At 38.2% G+C, this 22,195-nt stretch overlaps 1 protein-coding gene and 1 non-coding gene across 10 annotated transcripts in view; one reads left to right on the top strand and one right to left on the bottom strand.

Annotated features, from left to right (window-relative positions):
• Positions 1–22,195, top strand: part of TTC3 (tetratricopeptide repeat domain 3) — a 140,687-nt gene that overhangs the window by 37,601 nt on the left and 80,891 nt on the right. For all 9 annotated transcript variants that reach the window (XM_089910266.1, XM_022553010.2, XM_089910264.1 and 6 more), the window contains 6 exons: positions 4,237–4,399; positions 5,345–5,390; positions 6,218–6,338; positions 6,896–6,959; positions 9,130–9,190; positions 12,169–12,253. In XM_089910266.1, the coding sequence (XP_089766392.1) occupies positions 4,237–4,399; positions 5,345–5,390; positions 6,218–6,338; positions 6,896–6,959; positions 9,130–9,190; positions 12,169–12,253 (540 nt within the window). The remainder of the gene's footprint in view (positions 1–4,236; positions 4,400–5,344; positions 5,391–6,217; positions 6,339–6,895; positions 6,960–9,129; positions 9,191–12,168; positions 12,254–22,195) is intronic.
• TRNAG-CCC (transfer RNA glycine (anticodon CCC)) lies at positions 519–591 on the bottom strand. Its single transcript has one exon. It is a non-coding gene; the product is annotated as a tRNA-Gly (tRNA).

Below are 22,195 nucleotides of genomic sequence, written 5' to 3'. Positions count from 1 at the left end.
CCAGGGATCAAATCCGTGTCCGCTGCATTGGAAGGCGGATTCCTTACCACTGGACTACCAAGGAAGTACCTGGATTCATTTTTTTGCATGTAGATGTCCAGTTCCAGTATCATTTGTTGAAAAGACTGTCTTCGCTCCATTGTATGGCCTTTGTCCTTTGTCAAAGATCAGTTGACTGTATTTATGCAGGTTCACTCATTTTTTTAAATTGAGATTTTTTTGATGGTTGCAAAAGTATTTCTGTAGATGAAAAACACAACTCTTAGTAAGTATTCAGAAAATTTGGTAACTATATATAGAGCTTATTTATCATTTTATTTTACCAGAAAGGAATGCTCATTGAAGGATATTTTAAACTTCAAAAACAAAAGTAGACTGTGCAAGATGCATTCTTTACTTTATTTATTTTTTAATTTTTAAATAGACATTTTAAAATTAATTAATTAATTAATTAATTTGCCTGCATTGGGTCTTAGTTGTGGCACATGGGATCTTTAGTTCTGGCTTGTGGGATCTAGTTCCCTGACCAGGGATCTAACCTGGGCCCCCTGCATTGGGAGTGCAGAGTCTTAACCACTGGACCACCAGGGAAGTCCCCATTCTTTTATGAGTTCTTTCATGAATCTGAGTCTATTGAGTCATTCCTCTAGGATATAAGCCTGTATAGGAAGATACTCTGTAGATTTCTGTGTGAGGGTAGACCACTTTTTCTTCTTCTTTCCAGGTAGAGAAGACTGGTACAATGTCAGCTGTCATAGACATACTTTAATTTTTTTAATGATTTATTTTTTATTTTCATTATTTTTTTTATTGAGGTATACTGATTTACAATATTATATAAGTCCTACACGTACTTTTAGGCTTAAGAGAGGGTGAGTTATTGTATCCCAAAGAGTGAGAATTTTTACAGTATAGTCAACAGATATTTGTTGACATTTCCAGGTGCATTATCTTTTGATGTTATACAGGATACAAACCAGTAGCCTCACAAATGTCCTCAAGAACTTTTAAATATTGAGGAGTATATTAGAATTCTTTTGTTTGGGAGTGACAAAACCTAACTCATAAGTAGAAGAGGGAATTTATTGGTTCATGTAATTGAAAAGTCTAGGGGGTCAGCTTCAGGCATGGTCAGATCCAGATCTGTACACATTTTTCTTTCTGTTTCTCAGTGGTGCTTCTCTGTTAGCATCGTTTTTAATCTTTTTTCTCTTTTTGCTCGGTCTGTTTCATTTTACCTAGATTCTATTGCTCTGTCCTCACATTGACTGGTCTTTTTCTTCTGCTATGTCTAATCTGCCTTTATTTCCATCTAATTTTTTTTTCATCTAAATGCTATAGCAGTCACCTCTAGAATTGCAGATTGAGTATTTCTTATATATTTCATGTCTTTTCTTAATATGTTCAATTTTCCCCTTAGCTTCTGGAACATATGAAGTATATTTATAACTGTTTTAATGTCCTTATCTACTAATTCTATCATCTGTGTCGTTTCTGGATTGTTTTCAACTGATTGATTTTTTTTCTCTTCATTATAGATCACATTTTCCGTCTTTGCATACCTAGTAGTTTTTGATTGGTTGCCAGAGATTGTGAATTTTACCTTGTTTGGTACTAATATTTTTGTATTTCTGTAAATACTTTTGAGTTTCGTTTTGGGATGCATTAAAGTTACTTGGAAACAGATTCTTTGGAGTGTTGTTTTAAGCTTTGTTGGGTGATATCATAGTGGTATTTGGTCTAGGGCTAATTTTTTCTGCACAACCGAGGCAAAACTCTTTTGAGTACTTAATACTCCATGAATTACGATGTTTTCCGCATTGGTCAGTGGGAACAGGAATTATTCCTTGCCCTGTGTCGGTGCTGACTACTGTTCCCTTTTAGTCTTTCAAGTGGTTCTTTCCCTGGCTCTGGTAATTGCCCCGCATGCATGTACTGATTGATACTCAGCTGAAGACTCAAGGGAGACCCTCTGAAGATCTCTGGAGTTCTCTGTCCAGCTCTCTCCTCTCTGGTCTTCTGCCCTGTGAACTTGAGCTGCCTTGGCTTTCCTGGACTCCTGGCTCTGTCTTCACTGAGACTGTGGTCTCTCCCTGGGTTCCTTCTCCCTGTGCTATGGCTTAGAATCTCTCCTTAAGTAAGCTGGAGCAATCATAGGGCTTTCTGTGTTTCTCATCTCTCAGGGATCACTCTCTTTTGTTGCCTGATGTCCAGTGTCTTGCAAACCTTCGTTTCATGTATTTTGTCCTCGTTTGTTTTAAGCAAGAGGGTATATCCAATCCCTGTTACTCCGTCTTGACCACAAGTGGTAATTAGAGCATAGGCTCTCTTGGCTTCATTTTGTAAAAGTGATATCCTAATAACTGATATCCTAGTAACTGTTTATTCTAGTGGAGAGAGAGCCTCTGTTAGTATTTATGTAGTATGACTGTGGAATGCCTCAGACTGATCCTGGTTGAGCCATGTGCCCACCTGTGGATCAATTACTGTGACCTGGGAAGAGGTGCATTTGGATTGACCAGTCTCCTGGGTCACAGCTATGCTTCTACCCTGTCAGCCATTGTTGAGCCGGGGGCACTAGTGGGGTCATTACTGTGTGGAGTAGGGTCATGATGGCACACAAGAGGAGGGGATGCTAGTCAGATGAACTGTGTATGTGATAGAGAATGAGATAATGTCAGAGAAGAGGAAAACTTTCTATGTAATTGGGTTCAAGAAACTTTCTGAGATACCTTTAATTTAAGCTTCATTCAGACAACTTCAGCAGAGAGAGCTGAATAAACTCCTTTCTCGACTGATAGAAGTTACACTGGGTTTTACAGAGTTTAGGGAAAAGGACCCAGTAAAAGATGAGAAAGGTGAGTGAAAAAGAGAAAGAAATGAAGCGTTTTTTACAAATTTAGCAGGTAAGGTTTATAATCTCTCTTAATTTGCTATGCTGTGATTTTTTTTAAGGCAGTTATTTAAACTTTGAAGTTGATATATGCTTAGTGGATAGAATTTTGGTCCTGTAGCGTATCTGTGAGAACTCTTTATCTTATGCCTTTGGAGGAAAGGCAGAGTTTAAGCAAATGCAATCTGAATTGGGATCTTTGATCTGAGCCTAAGGAGCCTGGCTAAGAAATGCCCTGGAACAGGTTGGGTTGGTGCACCACGGTAGGATTATATATGCTCTGAACCTGCATAAACAGAGGTCCTTTGGTTGTTTCTGGCTTCTTTTAGTGAAAGTCACATCTTTCTTAAACGGATCACTTATTTCTGATTTCATATTTTCTCGTACAATCAGAATGTTCTTTGTAAAATGTGTAGTAAAGAGGAAAGAGCTCTGGACCTGGAGTCCTAAGATACAAGTTCTTTGGTTTGTCTCTAAATAAATGTGGCATTAGGCCAGTTTCTAGCCTTCTTCATAAATGGAGATACTGTGCCTAAAATGGGAGTTTGGTTTTGGGAGTAGCTACAGGAGGGGTTGGCTGAGTTAGCCCCAGGTTTGGTAATATTAGCTTTCTAGATTAAAATGTTCATGCTTGATATAGAAGATTTCCCAAAATGCATAAATGGGACCAGCCAGAACTATGGTTCTGTAGCAATAAAGCAAGCAACCTGATCATTGGAATTAAGAGTAAATCAGTGGTTTTCGGATCTTTTCTTAAAGCCAAGGACTCTATACTTAGAGGTAAAATAATTAAAAGCTGATTAAGAAAGGTGGAGTTAATAGCTGCCCCCCTTATCTGTGCCCATGCTCTTCAGCAGGGCTGGAAAACTACTGCACAGGCTGTGTTCCTCCCAGCTCTAAAACTCTTTTGACTTCAGACGTGTAGGGAGTGTAATGACTTAGAGACTATTACTGCCTAAAAGTATTTTGAAAAAAATTAAGTTATTTATAATGCATCATTTTTATACTTAATTTGGCATAAGAATAATGTATTTCTTTCTTACGTACGGTAAAGGTTGAATTATTTTCTTTGGGGGGGGTACAAAAATCTCTTAAGAAGAGACACTGATCTCTAGTCAGTTGTTAAAAATTATTATGAATACTATTCGTAGCTTCTCATTTAACTCATTTAGGTGACTTTATTTCCTGAGAGGTATTAACATTTTTATTTATTTTATTGATAGGATCCTAACGTAACATTTTAAGTAACTAATCAGTTTTCAAGCAAAATATTTTTTCCTTATCTATTTTCTTGAACTTAAACATATTTTTGAGAAAAATTTGAATTTATCTTTTTGGAACAGGGTCATTATCGTTATTGTGCTGCTCTTTCTATGCTGGGGGAATATGACTGGGCCCTGCAAGCAAACATAAAAGCTCAAAAACTCTGTAAAAATGACCCTGAGGGAATCAAGGATCTAATTCAGCAGCATGTAAAGTTACAAAAACAAATAGAAGACCTGCAAGGTATTTCACCTAAGATTCTTTTGGTTACAGTTGAATTCCCTTTAAAACTTTTGAAGGTGGGTTTCTTGGATTAATGGAGGACCATAAGTCAGTTCTCAGATGATTTGTACTTCCTTTATGTTATTTCAGTTAACTCAGTTAAGTTTTTCATTTCTATTCCTGTAGAATTTTGTTAGTATTGTATTCCAGTAGGTAATAATAAATGATTTGTACTTTTTATTTGGAACAGCAACAAATTATTATTTATTCTTCTGTAGAAAAATATACTTTCTTGAAATTTTGAATGAAGTAAAGCCTTTTGAAACAAAGTTTAAGATTTTTTTCTCCACTATTATACTTACTTCCTAAAGAAAAGGCCCTTCAATAGAGTTGTTTGATGTTTTTGCACCAAGTTTGTGGCTAATTCTGTAGCATGCTGAATGTATGTATATACATAGGTACATCATAAATTAGTGTGCAGGCTAGGAATCCCAGATTTTCATTTTACCCTTGTTTTCTCTCCTAAGTCGTTTTGCTTCCCCAGTACCTGAATGCTTTCACTCTATGCTTTCAGCGTATAGATCTTTCCTGTTATTTCTTCTTTGGGTAGTTAGCGTCTTATGAAGCTGAGCTGAGCAGTCCTATTTCACTAACAGATGTTGTCATCCAACAGAACATGATTATAAGATTGTGAGCTCCTTGAAGACAGGTACTGTCTCTGATTGAGATTTATATATTGCTGCATCTAGTCAATGATCACATGATAATGAGATGTCAAATAAGGTTTGTGTAACATTTTGTTGACATCATTCTAAAACTAAAAACATCTAGAAGTGTAAAATTGTTTAGGTTTATTTTTCAGTTCCCTAAATTTGATATTCTTACTGTCAGCTTAGATGTGAAAATCTTTTAAAGTATGTGTTGCCAGTCCACTGATTACTATGTGTGTGTGATTCATTTTTGTAGGTCGAACACCAACTAGGAATCCAATTAAAGCCTTCTATGAAAGCAGGTGAGTTAATATCAGATCAGTAGCTGTTACTCGGAATGGTTTTGCTCTGTAAGTTTCAGGATTGCTGTTTGATGCTTTAGTAGATAATAGCAACCACAATAAAGTTGGAGATGGAAGGACGAGAAGAGGTTTTTAAAGTGTTTGTAAGATCAGGCGACCTGTGATTTGCCTGATAGGTTTTGCTTACTGTTTGGCTGAACTCTTTGCATATGTATATGTCGGAGATCCATAGCCTAAGCCTATGGGAGAAGAGGCGTGAAATGTTAATTGGATGTTACTGCGCTTGAATGGCACCAGTTTAGCCACGAGGTTCCTGGCAGCAGAGAGCGGGGCTCAGTCTGTGCCTTTTACCCCTCGCCTCTGTCCTGGAAACATCTGCTTCCAGCCTCCTGATACCTTTCAAAGGCTAAGACACTTCTGTTAGAAATAGGCAGCAGATAGACTTGAGTGTGCTCATAAGGAAACAAATAGCAGCCAGGATTCTGCGTTTTTCACTTGGCTGTTAAAATAGATTAAGCTTTTCCCACATGCTTAAATGCCTAAGATATTGAAGCTGTTAAATTTATAATAGGGAGACTTAACTTATTTTAAAATTAGAAACCAGAATACATTTCTTGAACTATTCTTAATCTATTTGGAGTTTTTAATACCAAATTTAAAGTAATATTTATGTATGAAACCCAATCTCACAGGTAGAGATTCTCTTTGAAACAATATTACCTTGCTTTCAAGGTAAAAAGGCTATACTTGCTGAAACCTCTTTGTTTGAAGGATACTTTTTTAAAAATAATTTTTTAAAACTGATTATTTCTTTTATTACCACTCAGGGCCTACATACCTAGTTTATCAGCACCTGCATTTAGTACTTCACTTAACTTTGTGGAGACTGAAAAAAATTCCAGAAAACCTAACCACGAAATGGCAAACGGTGGTAATCAGAATCCAAAGGTAAGCTCAGTTAAAAACTAAAATTAGAATTGTTTCAAGTATAGGTAGTCTTATATTTTTACAATAATATTTTTGTGATAATGGAAACCAATATGCACCTCTGAGCCTATAGCCTGGCTCTGTGATCAGTGTCCCAGATGACCTGTGTCTGAGTTTTCCTGAACTGTAGTGTACTCAAAGCTCAGCAGGTATCACCAAGTTCACATTTATATTTCTTTCCAGGGTTTGAGGGGAAAAAAGGGAATTGGTGTTTTCGGGTTAGATATGTAGTACGCGTTGAAGGGAACTTTCCCAACCCGCTGTAAAGTCCTTCTGTTGTTAATAATGAAAGTCTCAAAGAAGCTGTATTCAGTTAGGGAGAGGAGAATAAGGAAAGATGTGATAGTATTAATTCAGTATTTATTGTTCAGTAGTTATCAGTTTGTTTATTCATTTGGTAAAGCTGAGTATTTTAGGCACTTGGATAAATTCTTTGCTACTCAGTTTTATTGTTTAGCTATTGAATTTTTCATGGCTGTATTTTTTTGAAAGTGTCACTAATTTTATTTTCTTGGTAGGTGGCAGATGAAGCTTTGAAGGTAGATGATTGTGACTGTCATCCTGAATTTCTGCCACCATCAAGTGAGTCTTTTTCCCATATGTAAATTGTTGCTGAATTAGCGTAGTGTTGCCTCAACTTCCATGCCCTAAAATTCTCACAAGCCTTATATTTGCTATTATTCTCCTTTTACTTTACAATGCTTCTGTGTCGAGAAAATATTGAATGTTTATTTGAAATCAATGCTCAGTCTTTTCATATTGTTTAATAAATTTAATTTTGGAAAACCAAATAAAGGAATGGAGAAGAAAAATGGCGCTCTTCGTGGTCTGCTACCTAATTTCCACTAGGCCAGTGTTTCTCAACTTTTATTTCATCATCTACCCCCTGCTCCCAGAGCCTTTTTAGACACTTTTTTCCCCTAATTACCCTCCCCTTGTGAAACTTTAATATCACAGTACTGTTTATCTGTTTATGTACTGTATGTACATGTGTGCTTTATATATAAAAACAGGTTTTTTTCATCTTCCAATAACCAGTTATGACTTTCTTGTGGGTGATGTCACCCCTGTTGAGAATGGATGCTTTAGCCTAATACTAGTTTATTTAAATTGTATGTGCTTAGTGCATATGTTTATTTATGCATCTAGAAAATACGCAGACACACAGCCAGACCTTGTCTACTTGGCATCTTTGGGAAATGAAGGGTTCCAGAGAAGTGGACACTCATGCCTCGTTTATTTCTCAGTCTCCGTTTATACTCCCAGCTTTTGCGAGAAATCGTTCTAAGTGGGTTATTCTTCTCTGCCTTTTAAAACAGAGTTTGAGAGAATTCAGCAACTCAAAGTTGTTGTTACACACAGGTTACTTATCTCAAGCTTTCATGTGCTCCTTTCAGAGTTATTGTGGTGAGATTGTTGGCCTTCTAGTTAGTGATCCTGTTGCTCTCTTTTCCTTCCACCTGTTTTTTGGTTCATTTGTTTATTTTTTTCAGTGTTTTTACTTCTGGCAGCCATTTCTGTCTTTTACTTCCTGCAGCTCTATCTTCTCTTAGGCTCCAGTGCTGCGTATCCAACCACTTAACTACCGGTTAGCACTTCAGCACAGTTACAAAGAGGGGGAAACACAGGTGTTTGTCTTACCTGATGTGACTTTATAGCATGTGAAAAATCTTTGAGAATAAAACTGTTTTTTTGAAAACAGCTTTTAATTTATTTGTATTTCTTAGACCATTATTATCAGATAGCACATTTAAATAATTTAAATACCATCCATACTTCTGCATCTATATTCAGTCAAAGAAATTGAGGTCCCAGGGTTAGATTAAGTAATTTTGCCCTAGGTCACACAGTAGAAATCAAATTAGAACTCTTCTTTCTTTCTAGAAGCCTCTTTTGTTTTCTGAGGCCATCAGAGCTCAGGCTCTCATCCCCTCCCTAATAAGGCTCTGACTTGCCTCTGCTATCTCTCCCAAAGCTTCCATCAGAGACACCCAGTCCCTATTGCTGTGCTCTCTTCTACACAACTTTGCACGTGTGACTCCCCTGCCCCAAAGTGTACAGTGGCTCTCTCCTCCTTTCAGTGGGATAAAGGCTGAGCTCGCAGAGCTGGGGAGTCAGAAGCCCTGGGCCTGTAAACACTCATACCAACCTGCCTTGCTTGCAGCCCCTTTCAACCTATCCTTACTTAACTCGCCCAGTCACACAGGTTTACTTAGTGTTTCTTAAAATAAAACTTCATTTGGCCCATTCTTTGCAAATCCTACTTGTTCCTTAAAACTAAATACAAATGCTGCATCCCCACTAAGGTGTTTCCCAGCCACTCCAGCTTAAGTGATTTTTCCCTTCTAGGAGTTACAAGAGCAGTTACTATGGAATTAATATTTCAGTAACAGTGCGTCTTCTTTTCTTCTTAATGGGGATTGTTATTTAATTGGTGAAGTGACTGTCTTTTCTTCCCATCTGATTGTAAACTACCTGAGAACAGGAACTACACCTGTATCTCTTCTATATCTACTATAGGACTAAATGATAATCATCATTATAATTTATCTTTATAATGATTTTATAGCGTACATAGCGGAACGTCATCAGTAGCTTCTTTTTTTTGGCTTACCTGTTTATAGTTAGACTCACATACAGTGTTGCCTCCTTTGCTTTCTCATTCCAATTTACATTTTTAAAAAATGTTTTACTTTCAAGCTTGTAGAGTTTTATGTACAGATTTCAGGAACAAATACTTTTGTATTCACAGGTCAGCCTCCAAAATATAAAGGAAAACAAAAATCCCGAAACAATGAATTGGAGAAGTTCAGGTATGTTTTTTAATGTAAGGGTTTTTTGCTTGTTTTGTTTCGTTTCTGTAATGCCCTCCTCCCAAGAAAAAAGGAAAAAGAAAATTAAATCTCTTTCTAGTAGTAGCTGCCTTTACGCATGTGTACTATGATAAGTAGTAAAAAAAATCCCTTTCAAATAGCACGGCATGTCTTTATTAGGAGAGGGTCATTTTTGACTAAAGGAGTATTAATCCTGGATGTTAATACTGATTTCTGAAAGTCATATAATACGAGATATATCAGTATTAATTTCTTAAAATTCCAAAATACAGGCTCATAAGAGGAAAAAAGATTCAGATAAGTATAAAGTGAAAACTTAGTCTCCTTCCCTGTTTGCTTTATTTCCCCTCTCTCTGACTCCCTTCTCTAGTGCCTTGCTTTAGAAACTTGCTGTTAGCAATTTTCTTGGCCATCTGGGAACTTAACTTTGCATACACTGGCGTGGCTATCATAGGCAAGGATTTACTAATGAACCAACCACTTACAAAATTCGTTCTACCAAACATCCCCCCCAAATTAGCAGTAGGAACTCTTGCCACCAATCTTTAGAGTTAACCCCCATTAGCTACAAAGATATAAATTGATTGCAAAGTGAAATTGTAAATCTTATAACAGATACAGAAATTCATGAAATCAATGAAAGTGGTGCTGGAGAAACTGCAAAGCCATTTTTGCCACAGTTCCACTAGTTTTCAGTTTTCTCTTCATTTCTTAAGGCTGATTCCTTTATAGGTGCATAAAGGAGAATGACTTAAATATCAAAGCACTAAGATAAATTAGTAAAGCCCTATTTTAAAAAAATGACTTATTTTTGATGGTGCCTCAAAAGTTAAATACAAAGCAAGGCCATAGTGCCTTTTGTTGTTCTGTTATTTGTTAGAAAAGTCCTGAGTCTTCCTCCTTGTCCCCCTTCCCTCATCATAAAAGGAAGCCAAAACCCGATACGTGCTCATTCTTTGAATGCACAGTTATAACTTTAACCTGTTGTGTTAAAGATAAATTTATTTTCCTGATATTTTGTTTCTGTTTTCAAACTGAATGCTCTTCTTGATTATGGCTACTTCATGAGGTTATTTAACAATTAAATGGGACAACCACATAAAATACTTAGAGCCCTAGAACATGGTAAATGCTCAATACACTTGAACTATCATTATTATTATTATTATTATTATTTTTTTTTTTTTTGCGGTACGCGGGCCTCTCACTGTTGTGGCCTCTCCCGTTGCGGAGCACAGGCTCCGGATGCGCAGGCTCAGCGGCCATGGCTCACGGGCCCAGCCGCTCTGTGGCATGTGGGATCTTCCCGGACCGGGGCACGAACCCGCGTCCCCTGCATCGGCAGGCGGACTCTCAACCACTGCGCCACCAGGGAAGCCCTGAACTATCATTATTGTTAACACTATAGTTTTCATTGTTGTTGGAACTATTCTGGCCTACAGCTTGCTTTTATCTCTTTCAAAATGCCTTGACTACCTTTCCATATCAGACCATGGAGATCTGCATCCTTCATTTTCATGTCTGCAGGATATTTCCTAGTATAGATGTGTGTGAAGGAGAAATTTCTAGAGTGGAACTGCTGTCAAAGGGGATGTGTAATTTTAACTTTGATAGATACTGCCAAATCCTCCTCTCAAAAAAGGAGCAGCGTTCACACTCCCACTAAGCTGTGAGAGGGTGTGGTATAATAAAGATATTTACATATTCGGTCTGTGTCCCCAGCTCCTGGCACAGGGCTCCTAGGACCCTTGGAATTTCCTGAATGATGAGAGAGTCTTCCGTTATTTATAATGAGCCCCTTCCTCTCTACTTGAGTTTATACTAATAAAGTGACCCAAGGTTGGGTCCCTACCTTCAGGATTGAGGCTGGTCACCAGAAAGATAAAGTGTGTGGTTGGTTGGAACTTTTCAGCCCCACCCCCGATCTTTGGGGAGAAGAAGGGAGCAAGAAATGGAGTTTAGTCACCAGTGTCCAGTAATTAAATCATTGATGCCTGTGTAATGAAACGTCAGTAAGAACCTCTAAACATAGGGGCTCAGGGAGCTTCTGGTTGGTGGATACATCTAGATGCTGGGGAGATGGTGCACTCTGGGACTGTGTGAAAGCTCTGAGGCACCCCCTTCCCCTACACCTTCCCATGCATCTTTTCCACTGAGCTGCTCCTGACTTACATCCTTTACGGTAAACTGGTAATGGTAAGTAAAGCGCTTTCCTGAGTTCTGTGAGTTGTCCTAGGGAATAGTTGAACCCAAGGGGTAGTCACGGGAACCCCTGAATTTGTAGTCGGCAGGGCAGAAGTATGGGTAGCCTGGGTACCCCATTGTGGCTGAAGTGAGGGCAGTCTTGTGGGCCTGAGCCTTTAACCTGTGGGGTCTGAGTTCTTAACTCCAGAGTTGGTGTCAGAATTGAATTGTTGGACACTCAGTTGGTGTTGGAGAATCGGTGTGGAAAAATGACAGGTATGTGGTGTCAGAAAACACCACCTGGAGTACCTGAATATTCCTTACCCTCACCAGCATTGGAGGTCAGACTTTCTGAAAAGGTTATATCTTATTAACAGATTTTCATATGAGATGGATCATCTTTGCAGTGTTTTGGGGCACATTTCTTGTTTCATGACTTTGTTGTTACTGATGACTTTAGATTTGTAATAACTTTAGGTAATCAGTGTAAATCCACCAATTTCTTTCTTTCGTTTTTTTTTAAAGCTGTTCTTTTGTAACATCTGAATAATCAGTTCATCTGGTCCCCTTTCCCCAGTAAGTTTATAGGGATTTTTATTGGAATTAGAAATTAATTTGGAGAGAATTGGCATCTTGGTAATATTTCTATTTAGGAACTTGTGACTCTCTATTTACTAAGTTTAAAATGACCTTCAGTAAATATTTTTTTATTTATATAATAAGCAGGATTGTTTTATTTTAAAATAATTCAAAACTGTGCTTTTCTCTTTTAGTTCTGGTTCACAAGGGAGTTTACCAGTAGATTTGAAAAACATCTTGGAGAAACAGTTTTCTAAATCCTCCAGAGCTGCACACCAGGTAAAGGCAAAGGCTTTTCTAATGGAAAAGCAAACTCTTTGAACATAACATTTTTCACATGAATTAAGTCTAATTGTGTACATCTCTAAAGTTTTTTTAAATACTTTTAGTTATGAACATATAATTTAATAGATGATTGCTAAGAAACCAAATCGTCACTAATTTAGGTTTTAACTTGGTAAGTGTGTGAACCAGAGATTTAACTAATGGTTAATACTGAATACAAAATTGTTTGTTTCCCATAGATTTAAAAGGAAGAAGCAAGTCTTCCCAAAGTGTTAACTTTTAAGTTAAATATTTTAAGAAGGTTTAAATCATTTTAAAAGGTTTAAGCACCTGCGGTTTTATTACATCTACTATAGAACCATTAAAGAGCAAACTTTTTATTCTTTGAATGATTTATCATATAACTTTCTATATAAAACTCTGTAGTATTTGGTAAGTAATGAAAAATGTACATTAAGGGGGAAGAGATGAATAGACACAGCACAGAGGATTTTTAGGACTGTGAAAATCCTCTGTATGATAGTATAAATGATAGATACAGTCATTATACAGTTGTCCGAACCTATGGAATGTACAACACAAAGAGTGAACCATAGGGTTCATAGGTAAACTATGGACTTTGGGTGATTATGATGTGTCAGTGTAGGTTAATCCTTGGTTAAATAAAAAAAAAAGCACCCCACCCCATGTATGTATATTGGGTTGGCCAAAAGGTTCGTTTTTTTTAAATTTATTTATTTTTTTGGCTGCATTGGGTCTTCTTTGCTGCGTGTGGGCTTTCTCTAGTGCGGCCAGCAGGGGCTGCTCTTTGTTGTGGTGCTCAGGCTTCTCATTGCAGTGGCTTCTGTTGCTGGGGAGCATGGGCTCTAGGCTTGCAGGCTTCAGTAGTTGAGGCTCATGAGCTCAGTAGTTGTGGCTCATGGGCTCTAGAGCACAGGCTCAGTAGCTGTGGCACATTGACTTAGTTTCGCGGCATGTGGGATCTTCCTGGACCAGGGCTCGAACCCAGGTCCCCTGCATTGGCAGGCGGCTTCTTAACCACTGCACCACCAGGGAAGTCCCTCATTTGGTTTTTTATGTCAGATGGCTCTAGTAGCACTTAGTTGTCTTTAACTCCATTCGAAACAGTTTTGATTGTATGTGACAGCTGTCATATCAGTGTGCATTTAAAAAAAAACTTTTCAAAATTGGTGAATTTTTGTGTAATCATTTTAATATTGAAGGTGGAAGAAAACAATATTTTCAGCATATTATGCTTTATTATTTCAAGAAAGGTAAAAACGCAACTGAAATGCAAAAAAGATTTGTGTAGTGTATGACGAAGGTGCTGTGACTGATTGAACATGTCAAAAGTGGTTTGCGAAGTTTCATGCTGGAGGTTTCTCGTTGGACGATGCTCCATGGTCGGGTAGACCAGTTGAAGTTGATAGCCATCAAATTGAGACATTAATTGAGAACAGTCAACGTTATACCACATGGGAGATAGTCAACATACTGAAAATATCCAGATCAAGTGTTGAAAATCATTTGCACCGGCTTGGTTATTTTCAGCTCTTTGATGTTTGGGTTCCACATACGTTAAGCAAAAAACACCTTCTTGACCATATTTCCGCATATGATTTTCTACTAAAACGTAATGAAAACATTCTGTTTTTAAAACAAATTGTGATTGGCAATGAAAAGTGGATGCTATACAGTAATGTGGAATGGAAGAGATCGTGGGGCAAGCTAAATGAACCACCACCAACCACACCAAAGGCTGGTCTTCCTCCCAAGAAGGTGGTGATGTGCATATGGTGGAATTGGAAGGTAGTCCTCTATTATGAGCTCCTTCTGGAAAACCAAACGATTAATTCCAACAAGTACTGCTCCCAGTTAGACCAACTGAAAGCAGCACTCGATGAAAAGTGTCCAGAATTAGTCAACAGGAAATGCATAATCTTCCATCAAGATAATGCAAGACCGCATGTTTCTTTGATGACCAGGCAAAAACTGTTAGCTTGGCTGGGAAGTTTTGATTCATCTGCCATATACACCAGATATTGCACTTTTGGTTTTCCATTTACTTTGGTCTTTACAAAATCCTCTTAATGGAAAAAATTTCAAATCCCTGGAAGACTGTAAAAGGCACCTGGAACAGTTCTTTGCTCAAAAAAATAAAAAGTTTTGGGAAGATGGAATTATGAAGTTGCCTGAAAAATGGCAGAAGGTAGTGGAACAAAACGGTGAATGTGTTGTTCAATAAAATTTGTGGTGAAAATGAAAAATGTCTTTTATTTTTACTTAAAAACCAAAGGAACTTTTTTTTTTTTTTTTGCGGTACGCGGGCCTCTCACTGTTGTGGTGTCTCCCGCTGCGGAGCACAGGCTCTGGATGCGCAGGCTCAGCGGCCATGGCTCATGGGCCCAGCCGCTCCGCAGCATGCGGGATCTTCCCAGACCAGGGCACAAACCCGTGTCCCCTGCCTCGGCAGGCGGACTCTCAACCACTGCGCCACCAGGGAAGCTCCCCGAAGGAACTTTTTTGCCAACCCAATATACCATTCTGAGGAGTGATTTTGATGATGGGGGAAGCTATTCATGTAAGGGGCAAAAGGGTGTATGGAAATCTCTGTACTTCCCTCTCAATAAAAAATGCAAGGGGTACAACTTTGATATTACTTTGAAGGAAATTTATCAAGCTAAATGTATGTATTAAAGGAATAAAGACTTTTAGATTAGTGATGCATTCATTCCAAGAGCAGGGAAAAAAACCCAAAGAAAGTAGAAGGAAATTACAAAGTAGAAAATAGTGAAGGAGATTGGTTCAAGGTAGCGGAGTAGAAGGACGTGCTCTCACTCCCTCTTGCGAGAACACCGGAATCACAACTAACTGCTGAACAATCATTGATGGGAAGACACTGGAACTCACCAAAAAAGATATCCCACATCCAAAGACAAAGGAGAAGCGACAGTGAGATGGTAGGAAGGGTGCCATCACAATAAAATCAAATCCCATAACTGCTGGGTGGGTGACTCACAGACTGCAGAACACTAATACCACAGAAGTCCACCACCTGGAGCCCCACATCAAGCTTCCCAACCTGGGGGTCTGGCGACGGAAGGAGGAATTCCTAGAGAATCAGACTTTGAAGGCTAGTGGGATTTGATTACAGGACTTCAACAGGACTGGGGGAAACAGAGATCCACTCTTGGAGGGCACACACAAAGTAGTGTGTGCATCGGGACCCAGGGGAAGGAGCAGTGACCCCATAGGAGACTGAACCAGACCTACCTGCTGGCGTTGGAGGGTCTCCTGCAGAGGCGGGGGGTGGCTGTGGCTCACCGTGGGGACAAGGACACTGGCAGCAGAAGTTCTGGGAAGTACTCCTTGGCGTGAGCCCTCCCAGAGTCCTCCATTAGCCCCACCAAAGAGCCTGGGTAGGCTCCAGTGTTGTGTCACCTCAGGCCAAACAACCAACAGGGAGGAAACCCAGCCCCACCCATCAGCAGACAAGGGGATTAAAGTTTTACTGAGCTCTGCCCACCAGAGCAACACTCAGCTCTACCCCCCACCAGTCCCTCCCATCAGGAAACTTGCACAAGCCTCTTAGATAGCCTCATCCAAGAGAGGGCAGACAGCAGATGCAAGAACTACAATCCTGCAGCCTGTGGAAGAAAAACCACATTCACAGAAAGACAAGATGAAAAGGCAGAGGGCTACATACCAGATGAAGGAACAAGATAAAACCCCAGAAAAATAACTAAATGAAGTGGAGACAGGCAACTTCCAGAAAAAGAATTCAGAATAATGATAGTGAAGATGATCCAGGATCTCGGAAAAAGAATGGAGGCAAAGATGGAGAAGATGCAGGGAATGTTTAACAAAGACTTAGAAGAAGAATTAAAGAACAAACAGAGGTGAACAATACGATAACTGAAATGAAAACTACACTAGAAGGAATCAATAGCAGAATAACTGAGGCAGAAGAACAGATAAGTGACCTGGAAGACAGAATGGTGTAATTCACTGCTGTGGAACAGAATAAAGAAAAAAGAATGAGAAGAAATGAAGACAGCCTAAGAGACCTCTGGGACAACATTAAGCGCAACAACATTCGCATTATAGGGGTTCCAGAAGAAGAAGAGAGAGAAAGGACCCAAGAAAATATTTGAAGAGATTATACTTGAAAACTTCCCTAACATGGGAAAGGAAATAGCCACCCAAGTCCAGGAAGTGCAGAGAGTCCCGTACAGGTTAAAGCCAAGGAGAAAGACACCGAGACACATAGTAATCAAACTGGCAAAAATTAAAGACAAAAAAAAATTATTGAAAGCAGCAAGAGGAAAATGACAAATATCATACAAGGGAACTCCCATAAGGTTAACAGCTGATTTCTCAGCAGAAATTCTACAAGCCACAAGGGAGTGGCATGACACATTTAAAGTGATGAAAGGGAAGAACCTACAACCAAGATTACTCTACCCGGCAAGGATCTCATTCTGATTCGATGGAGAAATCAAAAGCTTTCCAGACAAGCAAAAGCTGAGAGAATTCAGCACCACCACGCCAACTCTACAACAAATGCTAAAGGAACTTCTCTAAGTGGGAAACACAAGAGAAGAAAAGGACCTACAAAAACAAACCCAAAACAATTAAGAAAATGGTAATAGGAACATACATATCGAGAATTACCTTAAACGTGAATGGATTAAATGCTCCAACCAAAAGACACAGACTTGCTGAATGGATACAAAACGAAGACCCATATATATGCTGTCTACAGGAGATCCCCTTAAGACCTAGGGACACATACAGACTGAAAGTGAGGGGATGGAAAAAGATATTCCATGCATATGGAAATCAAAAGAAAGCTGGAGTAGCAATACTCATATCAGATAAAATAGACTTCAAAATAAAGAATGTTACAAGAGACAAGGAAGGACCCTACATAATGATCAAAGGATCAATCCAAGAAGAAGATATAACAATTATAAATATATATGCACCCAACATAGGTACACCTCAATACATGAGGCAACTGCCAACAGCTATAAAAGAGGAAATAGACAGTAACACAATAAGAGTAGGAGACTTTAACACCTCACTTACACCAATGGACAGATCATCCAAACAGAAGATTAATAAGGAAACACAAGCTTTAAATGACACAGACCAGAGAGACTTAATTTATATTTATAGCATATTCCATCCAAAAACAGCAGATTACACTTTCTTCTCAAGTGCGCATGGAACATTCTCCAGGATAGATCCTGGGTCACAAATCAAGCCTCAGTAAATTTAAGAAACCTGAAATCATATCAAGCATCTTTTCTGACCGCAACACTATGAGATTAGAAATCAGTTACAGGGAAAATAAATGTAAAAAACACAAACACATGGAGGCTAAACACTACGTTACTAAATAACCAAGAGATCACTGAAGAAATCAAAGAGGAAATCAAAAAATACTTAGAGATAAATGACAATGAAAACACGATGATCCAAAACCTATGGGATGCAGCAGAAGCAGTTCTAAGAGGCAAGTTTATAGCAATACAATCATACCTTAAGAAACAGGAAACATCTCAAATAAACAACCTAACCTTGCACCTAAAGCAATTAGAAAAAGAAGAACAAAAAAACCCCAAAGTTAGCAGAAGGATTGAAATCATAAAGATCAGATCAGAAATAAATGAAAAATAAATGAAGGAAACAATAGCAATGATCAGTAAAACTAAAAGCTGGTTCTTTGAGAAGATAAACAAAATTGATAAACCATTAGCCAGACTCATCAAGAAAAAAAGGGAGAAGACTCAAATCAATAGAATTAGAAATGAAAAAGGAGAAGTAACAACTGACACTGCAGAAATACAAAGGATCATGAGAGATTACTACAAGCAACTCTATGCCAATAAAATGGACAACCTGGAAGAAATGGACAAATTCTTAGAAATGCACAACTTGCCGAGACTGAACCAGGAAGAAATAGAAAATATGAACAGACCAATCACAAGCACTGAAATTGAGACTGTGATTAAAAATCTTCCAACAAACAAAAGCCCAGGACCAGATGGCTTCACAGGCGAATTCTATCAAACATTTAGAGAAGAGCCAACACCTATCCTTCTCAGACTCTTCTAAAATATAGCAGAAGGAGGAACACTCGCAAACTCATTCTACAAGGCCACCATCACCCTGATACCAAAACCAGACAAAGATGTCACAAAGAAAGAAAACTACAGGGCAATATCACTGATGAACATAGATGCAAAAATCCTCAACAAAATACTAGTAAACAGAATCCAACAGCACATTAAAAGGATCATACACTGTGATCAAGTTGCGTTTATTCCAGGAATGCAAGGATTCTTCAATATATGCAAATCAATAAAGGTGATACACCATATTAACAAATGGAAGGAGAAAAACCATATGATCATCTCAAGAGATGCAGAAAGGCTTTTGACAAAATTCAACACCCATTTATGATAAAAACGCTACAGAAAGTAGTCATAGAGGGAACTTTCCTCAACATAATAAAAGCCACATATGACAAACCCACAGCCAACATAGTCCTCAGTGGTGAAAAACTGAAACCATTTCCACTAAGATCAGGAACAAGACAAGGTTGCCCACTCTCGCCACTATTATTCAACATAGTTTTGGAAGTTTTAACCACAGCAATCAGAGAAGAAAAAGAAATAAAAGGAATCTAAATTGGAAAAGAAGAAGTAAATCTGTCACTGTTTGCAGATGACATGATACTATACATACAGAATCCTAAAGATGGTACCAGAAAACTACTAGAGCTAATCAATGAATTTGGTAAAGTTGCAGGATACAAAATTAATGCACAGAAAACTCTGGCATTCCTATACACTGATAATGAAAAATCTGAAAGTGAAATTAAGAAAACACTCTCATTTACCATTGCAACAAAAAGAATAAAATATCTAGGAATAAACCTACCTAAGGAGACAAAAGACCTGTATGCAGAAAATTATAAGACACTGATGAAAGAAGTTAAAGATGATACAAATAGATGGAGAGATACACCATGTTCTTGGATTGGAAGAATCAACATTGTGAAAGTGACTCAACTACCCAAAGCAATCTACAGATTCAATGCAATCCCTATCAAACTACCACTGGCATTTTTCACAGAACTAGAACAAAAAATTTCACAATTTGTATGGAAACACAAAAGACCCTGAATAGCCAAAGCAATCTTGAGAATGAATAATGGAGCTGGAGGAATCAGGCTCCCTGACTTCAGACTATACTACAAAGCTACAGTAATCAAGACACTATGGTACTGGCACAAAAACAGACATATAGATCAATGGAACAGGATAGAAAGCCCAGAGATAAACCCACACATATATGGTCACCTTATCTTTGATAAAGGAGGCAAGAATATAGAAAAGACAGCATCTTCAATAAGTGGTGCTGGGAAAACTGGACAGGTACATTTAAAAGTATGGAATTAGAACACTCCCTAACACCATACACAAAAATAAACTCAAAATGGATTAAAGACCTAAATTTAAGGCCAGACACTATCAAACTCTTAGAGGAAAACATAGGCAGAGCACTCTATAACATAAGTCACAGCAAGATCCTTTCTGACACACCTCCAAGAGACATGGAAATAAAAACAAAAACAAATGGGACCTAATGAAAGTTAAAAGCTTTTGCACAGCAAAGGAAACCATAAACAAGACCAAAAGACAAGCCTCATAATGGGAGAAAATATTTGCAAATGAAGTAACTGACAAAGGATTAATTTCCAAAATTTACCACCAACTCATGCAGCTCAATAACAAAAAACAAACAACCCAATCCAAAAACGGGCAGAAGAGCTAAATAGACATTTCTCCAAAGAAGATATACAGATTGCCAGCAAACACATGAAAGAATGCTCAACATCATTGATCATTAGAGAAATGCAAATCAAAACTGCAATGAGGTATCATCTCATACCGGTCAGAATGGCCATCATCAAAAATTCTAGAAACAATAAATGCTGGAGAGGGTGTGGAGAAAAGAGAACACTCTTGCACTGTTGGTGGGAATGCAAATTGATACAGCCACTATGGAGAACAGTATGGAGGTTCCTTAAAAAACTAAAAATAGAATTACCATATGACCCAGCAATCCCACTACTGGTCATATACCTTGAGAAAACCATAACTCAAAAAGACATATGCACCCCAATGTTCATTGCAGCTCTATTTACAATAGCCAGGACATGGAAGCAGCCAAAGTGTCCATTAACTGATGAATGGATAAAGAAGATGTGGCACATATATACAATCGGATCTTACTCAGCCATAAAAAGAAAGGAAGTTGAGTTACTTTTAGTGAGGTGGATGGACCTAGAGTCTGTCATACAGAGTGAAGTAAGTCAGAAAGAGAAAAACAAATACCATATGCTAACACATATATATGGAATCTAAGAAAAAAAAAAAAGGTCATGAAGAACCTAGGGGTAAGTTGGGAATAAAGACACAGACCTACTAGAGAATGGACTTGAGGATACGGGGAGGGGGAAAGGTAAGCTATGACACAGTGAGAGAGTGGCATGAACATATATACACTACCAAACGTAAAATAGATAGCTAGTGGGAAGCAGCCACATAGCACAGGGAGATCAGCTTGGTGGTTTTTGACCACCTAGAGGGGTGGGATAGGGAGGGTGGGAGGGAGGGAGATGCAAGAGGGAAGAGCTATGGGAACATATGTATATGTATAACTGATTCACTTTGTTAGAAAGCAGAAACTAACACACCATTGTAAAGCAATTATACTCCAATAAAGATGTTAAAAAAAAGATCAGAGCAGAAATAAATCAAATGGAAACAAAGAAAACAGTAGCAAAGATCAATAAAACTAAAAGATGGTTCTTTGAGAAGATAAACAAAATTGATAAACCGTTAGCCAGACTCATCAAGAAAAAGAGGGAGAGGACTCAAATCATTAAAATTAGAAATGAAAAAGGAGAAGTTACAACAGACACTGCAGAAATGCAAAGCATTCTAAGAGACTACTGCAAGCAACTTCAGGCCAATAAAACGGACAACCTGGAAGAAATCGACCAATATTTAGAAAGGCATCACCTTCCAACACTGAACCAGGAAGAAATAGAAAATATGGACAGACCAATCACAAGTAATGAAATTGAAACTGTGATTAAAAATCTTTCAACAAACAAAAGTCCAGGACCAGATGGCTTCACAGGTGAATTCTATCAAACATTTAGAGAACAGCTAACACCCACCCTTCTCAAACTCTTCCAAAAAATTGCAGAGGAAGGAACACTCCCATACTCATTCTATGAGGCCACCATCTCCCTGATATGAAAACCAGACAAAGATACTACAAAAAAAGAAAATTACAGACCAATATCACTGATGAATATAGATGCAAAAATCCTCAACAAAATACTAGCAAACAGAATCCAACAACACATTAAAAGGATCATACACCATGATCAAGTAGGATTTATCCCAGGGATGCAAGGATTTTTCAATATATGCAAATCAATCAATGTGATACACCATATTAACAAACTGAAGAAGAAAAACCATATGATGGGCATGGAGAGAACATACCTCAACATAATAAAGGCCATATATGACAAACCCACAGCAAACACCATTCTCAAGGGTGAAAAACTGAAAGCATTTCTTCTAAGATAGGAACAAGACAAGGATGTCCACTCGCGCCACTGTTATTCAACATAGTTTTGGAAGTCCTAGCCATGGCAATCAGAGAAGAAAAATAATAAAAGGAATACAAATTGGAAAAGAAGAAGTAAAGCTCACTGTTTGCAGATGGCATGATACTATAAATAGAGAATCCTAAACATGCCACCAGAAAACTACTAGAGCTAAGCAATGAATTTGGTAAAGTTGCAGGATACAAAATTAATGCACAGAAATCTCTTGCATT

Source organism: Delphinapterus leucas, chromosome 4, assembly GCF_059928025.1.
Source record: "Delphinapterus leucas isolate spDelLeu-1000000601 "Yukka" chromosome 4, BTC_Dleu_Yukka2, whole genome shotgun sequence".
NCBI lineage: Eukaryota > Metazoa > Chordata > Mammalia > Artiodactyla > Monodontidae > Delphinapterus > Delphinapterus leucas.
Note: the sequence above shows the minus strand (reverse complement) of the source record. Positions and strands in the feature narration are given on the sequence as shown.